General features: G+C 44.3%; 1 protein-coding gene across 1 annotated transcript in view; it reads left to right on the plus strand.

The window, feature by feature from the left end:
• LOC139662050 (mannosyl-oligosaccharide 1,2-alpha-mannosidase IC-like) overlaps window positions 1-8,150 on the plus strand; it is a 44,971-nt gene extending 36,821 nt beyond the window's left edge. Inside the window, exon 2 of the mRNA XM_071540638.1 lies at window positions 8,023-8,150. Within this exon, the coding sequence (XP_071396739.1) occupies window positions 8,023-8,031 (9 nt within the window). The 3' untranslated portion in view covers window positions 8,032-8,150. The remainder of the gene's footprint in view (window positions 1-8,022) is intronic.
• The last annotated feature ends 4,278 nt before the right edge of the window (window positions 8,151-12,428 follow it).

The raw sequence follows: 12,428 nt of genomic DNA on the forward strand, positions 1-12,428 counted from the left end.
ACAATCTTCTTCTAGTAGAACTCTAGACCTCTATCCATCTATTTATCTTTCCGTCTGCCCATGTGTCAGAGACTGGAGTGGAAATGCTGTGATTTGCTTTTGCGTCTCTGGGAAGTGTCCCTCTCTCCCTGCTTTTAAAGCACCCTTCTGGCAGAAGATAGATATAGCTTTCCACTCTGCCAGTCACTCTGTCACACGGCTGCCATTTCCTCCTCGGGGTCTCCTCTCCTGAGAGCTGGCCTGTCAGCCGGAGCCAACGTGGCGGTGGAGGGCTGGAGGTGTCAGATTGACTGGGATATGGAGGAGAGAGAGGAGGAAGGAGGTGGGAGATGATGAGAGAGGGCTGCTCTGAGGTTATCAACGGAAATGAGGATGATTACCCTTCTGTGGCACGCACAAAGGGAGCTGGCGAGATACTCCTAGGGCAGCTATTAACTTTGGGCAGCTCAGAATGAACCATTTTAGTTAATGGAAGTGAGTCGGCCTTTGTAGTTGTCTTAGCATACTATGGGAGGCTTTACCTGTTTAGCCTTTACCAACTTTGAGCCTAAGTGATGAACCATGAAGTTGCACACTGCAAAAAATGGCAAGCTGTCCAGTGTCCAATGATTTTAACTTGTTTCCAGACATATAAAGCTTATCTCATGATATTTTTAGTCAAATTATCTCACTGTACTGGCAGATAAGCTTGCTGGTTTCAATAAATTTCACTTGATACATGCCAATATGATTTCTTTCAAGTAATCATCAGAAAACAATCAAGAAAATCTTGATACAGTGAAACAATTTAACTTTTACCAAGTAAATATCCTGAAATAAGTTGAGTGAAAATTATCTGCAAGTGCAGTAAGATAATTTCATTTAAAAAAAATCCTAAAATAAGCTTGATAAGTCTGGATACAAGATAGTTTTTGCAGTGCAAGGCAATGCCTCTCCATTGCATTATCATTATTGTCCGTGCGCAGCTTATTGACTCACACTGGCATGTGGAGAGCTCATTTGCACATCATGTGTCTTCTTCACCTAAAACATACATGCAAACACACACACACACACATGCACACATGACTCCACTGCACCTCACATAAACAATCCTGACCCTGGATTGCAGGCGGTCTATTTAGCTGATGGATATGGTATTGACTTTATGGGCCCAGGCTCCGTCGACCAGGGCCTGACATGGATGGCTGCCTGCCTTTGGAAGGAGCCGGTGGAGGTGGATGGATTGACTCGTGTATCGATAACTCTCTCTTCCTGTCTGTGGGCGGCTGCTTTATGACCGCAGAAGGATGGGAGGCAGAAGTAAAGCAGGAGAGAGTGTGGCAGGGTATCTTAGCTGTCGGTTGTTTCTCTTCCAAGAGGATGAAGAGGGGGCTTTGAGTGGATGGGGGGCGGATAATGGAGAGGGCAAGAATCACCCATCTTATTGCCTTGTGTTTCACATCTCTGACTTTCAGCGAATCCCTGAATATTCAAATGGAGATAAGATTAGACAGGATGAAACTTTAATGATCCCCGCAGGGAATTTGGGTAACGCTGACTTATGTGCGCTAGGCTGTATACTTTTAGGCAGTGCCTTGTGTTTTTCTATCATCAATTTAAAATAGTGCTTTTATGGTAACAAGTTAAAACTTTAATGGCTGAGGATTTGCTTGTTCCATGGTTTAGCTTGTGTAAGCCTGCCAGCCCCACCCTGCCCAACTATCTCTTATGAAATGTAATGAGGCAGCGGGGTGTGGGGGTGTTGGGAATGACAACATTAAGTTTACAACATGTTTTGATGTCTGTGGGATGGAACAGGGCGAGACTTTTAAACCTTAAAAACTGCTCCACTTTTGATTCCTTTTTTTTTTTTTTTTTTTTTTTTTTTTTTAAATGAACCCAACTTTTGGCTCAGCAGTCAAAGCCCATTTTTCATTCGGTTTTGCTTTTGTTGTTGTTTTCAGCTTGGCTTTGCTGAAAACTCCACTCGTTGGCGCTTTGTGAAAACTCTCAGGTGCTGGCTAAGGCCTCTGCTCTAATATCCGGCTCTGACTATGCATTTGTCTGAATTCCATTGTGTCTCCTTAGTGCAGGTTATTGATGGAGGCTGGGTAAATAGCTGCAGTCTGCTGGTGAAATGGCCTTAGCTTTTATTTTCTCATCTTACCCAAACTCTTAATGGCCTTATTGGATCAATTAGGGCCACTGCTATAAAGGTGCTCAGTAACTCATGATTTAGCCAGCATTCATTAGCTTATTGGGGTTGTTAATAGGCCTGTGTGTGTGTGTGTGTGTGTGTGTGTGTGTGTGTGTGTGTGTGTGTGTGTGTGTGTGTGTGTGTTTGTGTGTGTTGGGGAGGCATGCTATGGGGCTTGTTGGGATTAAGTGTGATTTTTGTTATCTTTTCTGTTGCTTTTGTTATCTTATCGTCAGTGGTTACACTGTGATATCGGTGCCTGTTTTGGGATTAGATTGATCCATGCTGAAAAGTGGGACTAAGTAGGAAAGATTACCTTCCAAACAATGTGACAACAAATCTGATTTGTTTTGTTGTTGATATTTGCCATGTTGAATATTTGGCTGTCTCCACAGTCAACAGAATGTAAAATGGTAGGAAATAATACCTTTATAATTCCAACACACATGAAGAAACACTGCTGTCATTTTTAGTGAGTTAACTCTACCCTGCAGTTGTCTGTGTGCATCTATTCAGTAGATGTACATAAAGTCACTGTATTTTGGGTTTTTTTGGCGGATGTGGCCAAAGTATCCGTCCTGGGAGAGTCATGGCAGGACTGGACCGAGCATCACGCCTGCTGCTCTCGAACACGCAGATGTACGCAGCACACATCCAAGCACAAACACACATGAAGGAAGCAAGGACTCACACATGTAAAACACAACACATGTTCACACACACACACTTGCAGGAGAAACAGAGCGTGAAGCAATCTCCTCCGTGTCCTCCAATGCGGAGTTGAATTATTGTTTGGATCCTTTTTCCATTCATGTTGTCCTCCATCTTTCCATATCCTTCCACTCCTTCTGTAGTGGAATTACAGAGTTTTGTTTGTGAGGGTGGCCAGCAGGGAAGGACAAGGAGGAGTTATGTAGGACAAGCCTGTCTTCTTGGTTGATTTGTTGCTACTGTGCAGCCTGAATACAAGGATCTTAAAACTTATTGCTGTTGTCTTGTGCAAATCCTGTATCTCCATTTTCATGTCCTCACTTCAAGTGAAGGACTAATCAATGCCTCTATGGGTTGAGAAAATACTCCGACCTCTTGTGCTTATGTCAAAACCCACTGGATAAACTGAAAAAAGCATTGTCATCAAGCTAAAAACAAGGCTGTTTTTCTTTGTCATTCGAGATACATTGTCATTTTGGAAATACAAGGTTGTCACTCAACAGCGACAATATATGAATTTGTCGACTGTTTGTTGAGTATAATGTCGCTATTTGTGACAGTTAGTGAGGTTTGCTGTGAAGATTTTGTGAGTCTTTATAAATGGTGCACAGTAGCCTGTTTGCTCTGTACCTGTGGTAGTTGAATTTTAACAGACCATGTAGTATCTTTGTTGAAAATTGTTGTCTAATGAAAGACATTAGCCGACTTAGACACCTTCCTCTTTGTTGATAAGAATCCTTCAGCGTCAGAAGTACTCGGTAGCAATATTTGTCACATCTTGGAGTCGTGTTTATCTCATCTTTCAGAACTCCAAGAGCTAGCTGGAATTTGCCGGAGCTTAGATGACAGGCCCATTATCAGCTTCACCCTCCCCGCTCCGTCTTTGAAAAAAAAAACCCTAGACGTTGTCGGAGGCGTATTTGGACAGCCTTCCTGAATCCAGTTTATGCATCAGTGAGAAACCACACAAGCTGCCCAGCCCCTTGTGTCAATCACTTCCGCGCTCCCTGACTGGCTTTCATCTGAATCTTTTATTGTGCAGACATCAAAGATTCCCCAAAATGATAAGCGCTTCTGCGGCCGCTGCAGCCCGTGAGATGATAAAACACTTGTGACAGGCGTGAAGCCTTTTACACGAGACCTTTTACCAGACACAAAGCCTCAGTCAATGAAATTAGCTTGTGTGTGTCCCTTCATCAATAACTCTTTGTAGTTCAGTCAAGGTAAACTGAGGCTAGAGGGCACAGGCGTGAGTCAATGCAACAACAGAAGTCGTGAAGGTACTTAATTCAGTTGAATTAGGCAAATAATCCATTGCTGTATGTGCTGTAGGGGCTCAGAGTTTCTGTCTTTTGAGTCGGTTTTCAGGGCTGGTGTGTTGGTGCGCCCACTGCCGCATTAGTGAGCCAAATGAGATTAAGCCAATTCAAGAGGAGCTTGTTTATTGTGTGTATACCCCCCCTCCTCCCTCCCACCCTCGCACCCCATAGCAATGCAGGCTTCTCATATCCATTTCCAGGAAAAAAAAAAAAAAAAAGTGGGTTGAGGAATTAACACACTTTTGAGTCACTACATAAAGCTTGCATGCACTTGGATCTTCCCATTTCCTCTGTTTTCCTCTTAAAATGATGCCCTGCAGTAATGGTTTATAGTTTTACCTAAGGGATGTAGAAACTCAGGCATATTCTGGATATTCCGTTTTATTACTTTCTTCATTAGAAGAAGTAATAAAAAGGAAATAGATATGTTATCGCTCTGATGAATGTTTTGTGCGATGAGACAGAGACATGGGCGGCAGTCAGTGTGCAGGCAAACCACAGCAGGACCAGACAGTGATGTCAGAGCATTGTGATTTGTTTCCTTTCCTGCATTCTTCATTATTGCCTGTATGTTCCACCTCCTACTCCCTCTCTTACACTCTAAATGTTTGGCTGGTTGTCCATCTCTGCCTCTATGATTCAGAAAGCTCACATCCCACTCTGTTTACCTCGAGCCAAATCAGACTCAGATGGAGAGACAGAGAGAGAGCGAGAGAGAGGGAGAGAGGGAGAGATTGAGAGGGACAATCACAGATAGAAGCAGTTAGGGGGTTTAGTTTAGTTTAGGGGACCCTTGTGGCCCAAGCAGAACTATTAGGGACCTTGCGAAGCGGAAGTGAAAGCCCCCCCCCCCCCCCCCCCCCCTCCTCCCGCAAAGGCACCAGCGCTCTGACATTTCCACTAACTAGGGGGAAGCAACGGGGTAGAAAGGATGAGGGCGCTCATGCATGTTCATCTCTCATCAGGCTCTTCTTCAGGCCCTGCGTTCCAACACAGCGCAAACAAACATCCAAAAACAGCCAGGCAGGCCAAACGGAGTCAACACAAAGCTCAGTTTAGTTGTTTGTGTAGCGTTCATATGTGTTGGTTTGTACGCGTGTTGTGTGGGTCTGTTTGTATGTGCGTGTGTGTGCTTGTGCATGCTTTTATGTTCCTTGGTGTGCATGCGTACACAGTAGTCGATTTGAGGAGGGATGCGAGGAGATGCCATCCCCTGTGAAATAGAAATTGTCAAAAACAATCCCCTTTGTAACACTGCCATCCCCCTTTCATCCCTCCTCATGGCACAAAGATATCATTTAATCAAGAAATGTGTAAGCCACTTATTATTGATATTTAATCATTTTAGAGAATATAGCACATATGGAGTTTTCAGCAAATCCGAGGGCGGGGGGTCACACACACCTGCATTGATACAGATGCATGTTTTTTTATTGGTTGATGGCACAGCAAAACCTGCAAGGCGGCTATGACACCTTGAGGATATTATTTTGGCTATTATAAATGGGCTGGTGGGCAGGTAGATCTGCGGGACTTCTTCAAAAAGAAGAAAACTAAAGGTGTGAGAAACGTCAGGAGTCATAATGATTATTTTCTATAATTTAGCCTACACTTTTTGAAGCGGGGCAGAAGAGAAACAGAGATTAAACAGAGATTAGAGAGCTAGTTGACATTTTAACACCAAAATTATATTAATGAAGAAAAATAAATAAATAAATTAGGCCATACATTAGGCTACATTTCATCCTCAACGGGATGTTGCCAGGCAACAAAATAAACAGGAAGTAAAGATTAACCTAGTTTGAATTTTGTTGTTGAAGTGGCAGGTAGACACCGTCAAAGGGAGGAAGCTCTTCGTGTGTCGTTCTCACGAAAGAAAATTTGACTAAGGATCATAGGACTTGGAGCACAAAGGCTTTTTGTGCAGTGGCTCATAATTTGATTACTGATTTGGGTGGTAATCTATGCTGATAAAGGAAACAGATAACTGCTAAGGCTGAAACAAATGTAAACATATGCGCATGCACACACACACACACATACACACACACACACACACACACACACACACACACACACCAGGTTCAGGTTGATGTTTTAATAGACGATGCAGCAGAGGCAAAGCAAGCAGGAGAGGATGACAAAGCAAGCATGAGTAGAGGTTTGATGACGATAAATGTAAAGTTTGGATAAGATAAAAGTGCCATGAGTATTAAGTTATGTTAAGTTACACTTTATTGATCCCCCTGGGGAAATTTGTCCTCTGTATTTGACCAATCATTACTACTTACAAGCACTGGGCAGCCACAGTGCAGCGCCCGGGGACCAACTCCAATTCTGAGAACAATGCCTTGGTTAAGGGCATTATCTGATACCTAACATCCCTAATTTGCGTGTCTTTTGAATAGAGAATTACCTTTGTGCTGTTACAATATAAAGAAAAGGGCTGGTCCCCTACCCTCCATGCTGTCTTCCTCACTATCAAATTGTTTGTCTCCATAAGTCATAAGACCCCACCATCCCCTTTGAAATTTGTGTACAAATCAACTACTGTGCGTACAGCTTTGCGATTGTTTTCCATTGTACAGTATGTGTTTGTGTGTCTGTGCATGTTTCTTTATGATATATGGTCTCAATGTTCAGTCAGCTTATGTGCAATTACGCCTACTTGTGTTTTTGTATGTATGGGTACACTACCAGTACACACACTCACACACACACATACATAATGCAAGTATTTCTCTTTCTATATGGATCAGACGAGGCATTTAGAGCAGAGAAACAGAGAAATGTATTGAAATCCATCCCGCCACGGTTCTATGGTTATTTGCTTGTGATCCGTGCCTGTGTTGACTTTCCAAACAGCCTGGGTCGGCCCATGTATTTGCTTGACGCCCTTCTGGACTGGATATTCCATAAACACAAACAACACTAATATGGGTCAAATGAAGACAGTGCCCAAAGCAAGGGAGAGAGGGTGTGTTATGTTTGCGTATGTGTGTGGTAGAGATAGTGCGTGAGAGAGCGAGATACCAAAGAGACAGAAAGATTGAACTAGATAAAGAGAGGATGAGTTTTGTAATTAGGTTTTGTAATTGTTTTAACTAGCCTCTATTGTACAAAAATGGAGCGTATAGAGTTATGGCTAATCGAGTATGTGGCCAATTTCCCTTGACCTGAAAGGAAGGTAATCATTAATCAAATTCTCCCTAAAATAATAAAGCAATTACAGGGGGGGGGGGGGGGGGGAGCAATATACAGAGAAACAGAGAAGCTAACACAGAGGAAAACCACCTGAGAGAGAGAGAGAGAAAGAGAGAGGGAGAGAAAGTGAGAGAGGTAGAGTGAAATAGATAGAGAGAGCGTGTCGGTGCATGCGTTGTATATCCCATCGACTGGCCTAATCAAGATAGTGCTTTTCATATTAATCCGCGTCAATATGATTTCGCAGCGCCATCACTCTCATGACCAATGACAGAACCAAAGAACCCCAGGCTGAATAATCAATGATATGCTAATTACCGCCACATCAACAAATCAACCGTGCCCCTGTCATGTTTTTGATGTATGCCTCTGTATGGGTACGGGCCTATGATATATCCACAGGTATTTGAAGAACGACATTTAAACCATTCAGCCGTTCCCTGTAGCTCTAACAACACAAGCGTTGCATGAAAATGAACACACATTTATCTATTCAAGTACCACTTGTATACTAGTGTGAATGAAAATGCTAACCTGTGCTTTTTTTTGGTCTCTTTCTCCCCATGTGCTGCTGTGGTGATTGCTGGCTCTCTGGCACCTTTTCAACAGGTAATATGATTTTCCCTCTTTCATCCATATCCATGTAATTTTACAAGTTTCTGGCCCTGCCAATGACAGTGAGAAAGGCACTTGTGATGGCAGTTATTCAGTAGATTTAACCACACTGGGACTCAGAGAACACATATTATTCCTCATAATCCCTTGTTGGAGAGCTGCGCTTACAATAGTTTTTTTGTCTCCTGCTTTCCCGGTCCCAGCAGTCAAGAAGCTGTGGAGTGAATGCGCGTGTTTTCACAGTGTTCGGCAAGGGGGCGGGGCGAGGCTGAAACAACAACAAAACAGAAATCTGACTCGGTGACACTAGAGTGGCATAAGCTCGGGCGCAGGAATTGCCAGAGTATTATCGAGGCATTATATTTTTGGAGTTGCCAGTCTGAAAATTGTGACTCCGGGAATCCAGCGGCCTCTTTGAATTGAAGAGGAGCTCTTGCGTTAGATCTGCCTGGTCTGTGTGGGGCTCAGCGAGGACGAAATAACCTCGCTTTAATCCCTGGAAGCCCATCTGGTGTGTGTGTGTGTGTGTGGGTGTGTGTGTGTGTGTGTGTGTGCGAGGATGCCACACTGCCCTCATTCACAACTGTCCATATTTCAAATCCCCTGGCGCCCTGCGCTCCAGCTTGCCCCCACTGCCCAACCCCGGTGTTGTTGTTGTTGTTGTCGGATGTTTTCCCCTCCCTCTCTCCCTCTCTCCTCCTCCTCTGACATTTTATAATCCGCCCATTTCATTGTCTTAAGCCAGCACGATTGTAATCCGCCCTCCTTCTATTACACTTGTTTCGCTTGACCTCGTTCCCTTGCTACCCAAGTGGGTCGCCACCCTCCCCCTCCGCCATCCTCCTCCTGCCACTCTCCTTTTCCTGTGACACTCTATCTTGGCATGCTAAATATTGATGAGACTTTTTCGAGTTTTTTTCCCCCTTTTTGGGGGGGGTGGGGGGGTTGTCTGATCAGGTGGTGTTCGAGGGATGTGGGACGTAGGCGTGATGAAGGGTGTGACTTGGTTTCATTTCACATCGAGGGTAGCTGCAGATGATACGCCACCGTCCAACAGCTGCCAGACTTGCTCTCTGCTGCATGGTGTAGTGCGTGCATGTGCGCACACTCGACTGTGTGTGTATGTCTGTGTGTGTGTGTGTGTGTGTGTGTGTGTGTGTGTGCGTGCCTGCGGCTGTGGCTGTTGCCTGAATTGTGACTCTTTTGTCTGATCCGCTGTGCAGTGAATGACAATGACTCGCCTCGTGTAGGAGTTTGCAGGTTATTTAGAGGTTGCATTTTAGTCGCGATGACCAATGTAGGTGATGCACACTGGCATGTACTGAGTGGGCTTATGTTGCTGCTCTCTCTCTGCATAGCCTTTGAGTAATGTTTTTTCCCATCATTCCACTCTCTCCATTCTTTCTGCCAGGCCTGTGTTGTTGTCGTTATTGCATCATGGATGCACCCAGGAGATTGTTAATGCACTCCCAATGTCATAACGTGACAGATCCTGTTACCCAAAATGACTATCCAGTGCTGGTGTGTAGTGCATTATACAGTATGTATATATGCACGCTGGGATGTTGTGCTTATATTTATGTGCGTGCGCGTGTGCGTTGTCGGAAAAAAACAAACGTCATCTGGACCGGGGCCTTGTCCTCGCACCAAATGTGATGCTGGTTGCTGCTCTCTGCCTCGATCTAATGTTTAGATGGAGGGGGGAGATTACGGACTGATTAATTTGCAGGGGAAGATTTCGGGGGGCCAAAGGAGAGGGGATGGCAGTGAGCTAAGCATCTGGGATTATCCAGACTTAATGGGGGGAATAAAGCGGCCTATGAGTGGCAATCCGCTTTCCATCCACGCAGATTTCCGTCACATTGACGTGTGATGTCGTGGTGGAGGAGCACAGCGGGGGGGGAGGGGGGCTGCCACTCCAGGCCACCAGGAGGCACTGTCCTCAGTTTCAGCTAGCACTGTTTACTTTAAAGAATCACTGGACTTGTTTGCTTGCAGCTGAGCAGAAGACATGACTTGTCGCATTCCAGGCATGTATTTTATCGAAAAAGTAGACCTCAAGTAAAGTTAAACCTGGTGCTGTGAGGCTTGAAAACACCACAATCCAATAGTTAAACATTTACCTGCAGGGCTGTGTTATTTTAGGCCATCCACTGTGTATCTTCAGTAGGGAACTTGACTAAAGAGTGCTGTAGTAGCCATTGATTGTGGGTGATTTCAGTAGAGCATTTTTCTTATCAGAGGTAAACATTGCACAATGTAAACATTGTTTCAGCACACATTCTTTTCTTTCTATAAGAAAAGAACAGATAAAACGGTCGAAATGTCATTATATGCTGTAGCTCTCAAGTTAAAGTTTGTGCTGTTTCCATCCTGATGCTGTAAGGATTTTAATGCAGAAATCCAATGCTAAAGCGTTTATCTGTGAGACTTGTTTTTTTTACAGGCATCCATTCAGTATTTATTTCCACCAGGAAGCTCAGTAAGGGAGTAGAAGTTGTCTAATCTGGTAGAGATCACCAGGGTGTTTCTTATCAGAGGGAAACGTGCCTTCTGTGTTTAACCAGACCGAACTGGGGAACCCATAAATCACTCGCTATCATCAATCAATGGGGCAAAGGAGTGCAGGTCCGTCCTCTGCAGGCCCAGTGTGTTCTGTTGACTGTCAGCTTCGGGCTTGAAGGGTTGACGATACAATAGGATGGCTCTTTGATGAATGGACTCGCAGTGAGTGTTAACAGGGTGAGAGTCCACCCCCCCCCAACCCCTTCACCCCCCCAAGCAAAGGTAGCATGCTGACCTCATTCCTGGCGGATGTAACACAGTGAGTCTAACTGGATGGGTCAGATGGTCTTTACCTGCTGCCGCTCTTTGTACTGCGATGTGTGTATCGGGGATGGGAGATGTGTGTGTGTGTGTGTGTGTGGAACAATGGGTGGGTGGTGTTAAAATGTCTGCATGTGCTTTTTAGATGAGTGTGGGTGGTTGCATTTGTGTGTGTGTGTGTGTGTGTGTGTGTGTGTACGCACGCATGCCCGTGTGTGTGGGTGTAATGTGTGTTTATGTGTTATCTGTTCTCTGCATGGGCTTGTGTGTGTGTGCACAACCTGGGGCCAAAACCATTCAAAGCGGCGCATCCTTTCATGCCAGGAGTCCTTGAAAACCACAGCATATGCCTTTGGAGGTTATGATAGGATGTACAATAGCGTAGAAAGATTTATGATATTTACCATATTCCAGTCTATCTATAGATAGTGGCGAACACCCTGAAGGCACGGCATGGCATGTGTCTGTTCACATTCCCGCTTCATAAAGCAGCAAACTCTCCTCATGCCACCCAGGTTGTCTCAGTGAGGAGTGATCCAGCCGAATCACCCAATTATGTCTGAAACATGTCACACCTCTTTGTAGCTGATATGATGGTCACAGCAAGTGTCATATGAGTGTGTATGCACTCTGTGTGTGTGTGTGTGTGTGTGTGTGTGTGTGAATGAGAGAGAGAGAGTTAAAGAAGATATGGTGGCATGCAGTCGCCAAGCTCAGCATTTTTCCAGGAAGCTGTGGACACCTAACAGCTGGTTGGGGAAGAAGCTGAGGACTAAATTTCCCAGGTGTGGACTGTGTTTCCGTATAGCGCTACCTGTTCTGTCAGCAAGCAGGAATACTTCCTCTCTCTCTCTCTCTCTCTCTCTCTCTCTCTCTCTCTCTCTCTCTCTCTCTCCCTCTCTCCCTCTCTCTTTCCCTCCCTCCCTTCCATTTGTGTTGTTTACTTTATCGTTTTGTTTCCTTACTTGGCTTTCTGGTGAGCCATTTTTATGAGCCCCTTGTTTTGTTTTGTTTTTTCAATCTCTGTTGCTGTTTTTATGTTTGTGTTTTTGTCATAGTATTTTATTACTGTGTTTTCATCGCTTTGCTTCTGTGTTTTATCATGGTACAGGTAAACTGAAACTGAACTAAAACTAAAACTAAAAAGGAGGAAGCATTTCAATGTCACAGAAAGAGTGAAGAGAGAGGCACTTTTGACTTTATTATGTGTAAGACTATTAGAACCACTATTGTGTAGGCCCAAGATACTCAAGAGGTATTATTATTCACTCTGATAATTTTCGGAGAAAATGCAAATGTGTTCACAATGGCAGTTATTCCCTAAACTCTCTTATAAAAAGAAACACTTTATCAGGTGAATATGCCTAAATTCTTTTGCCTTCCCTAATCCTATCAAAAGGTTCTCCTCTTTTAATTACACCCCATATCTTCCCTCCGATGTGAAGAATTTCAAAGAATCCCTGTTCATAAAACAATCTCCTTAATGAGTCTCAATATTGTTGGCAACAACAATGGAGGTATTTAAGGGGATCATATCCCTCCGCCTGCGCCCTGCCTCCTCATCTCCCTCGTCA

Source organism: Centroberyx affinis, unplaced genomic scaffold, assembly GCF_046629955.1.
Source record: "Centroberyx affinis isolate AG114_WGS23_722 - 3 ecotype Tasmania unplaced genomic scaffold, CSIRO-AGI_Caff_v1 ptg003702l_1, whole genome shotgun sequence".
Taxonomy (NCBI): domain Eukaryota; kingdom Metazoa; phylum Chordata; class Actinopteri; order Beryciformes; family Berycidae; genus Centroberyx; species Centroberyx affinis.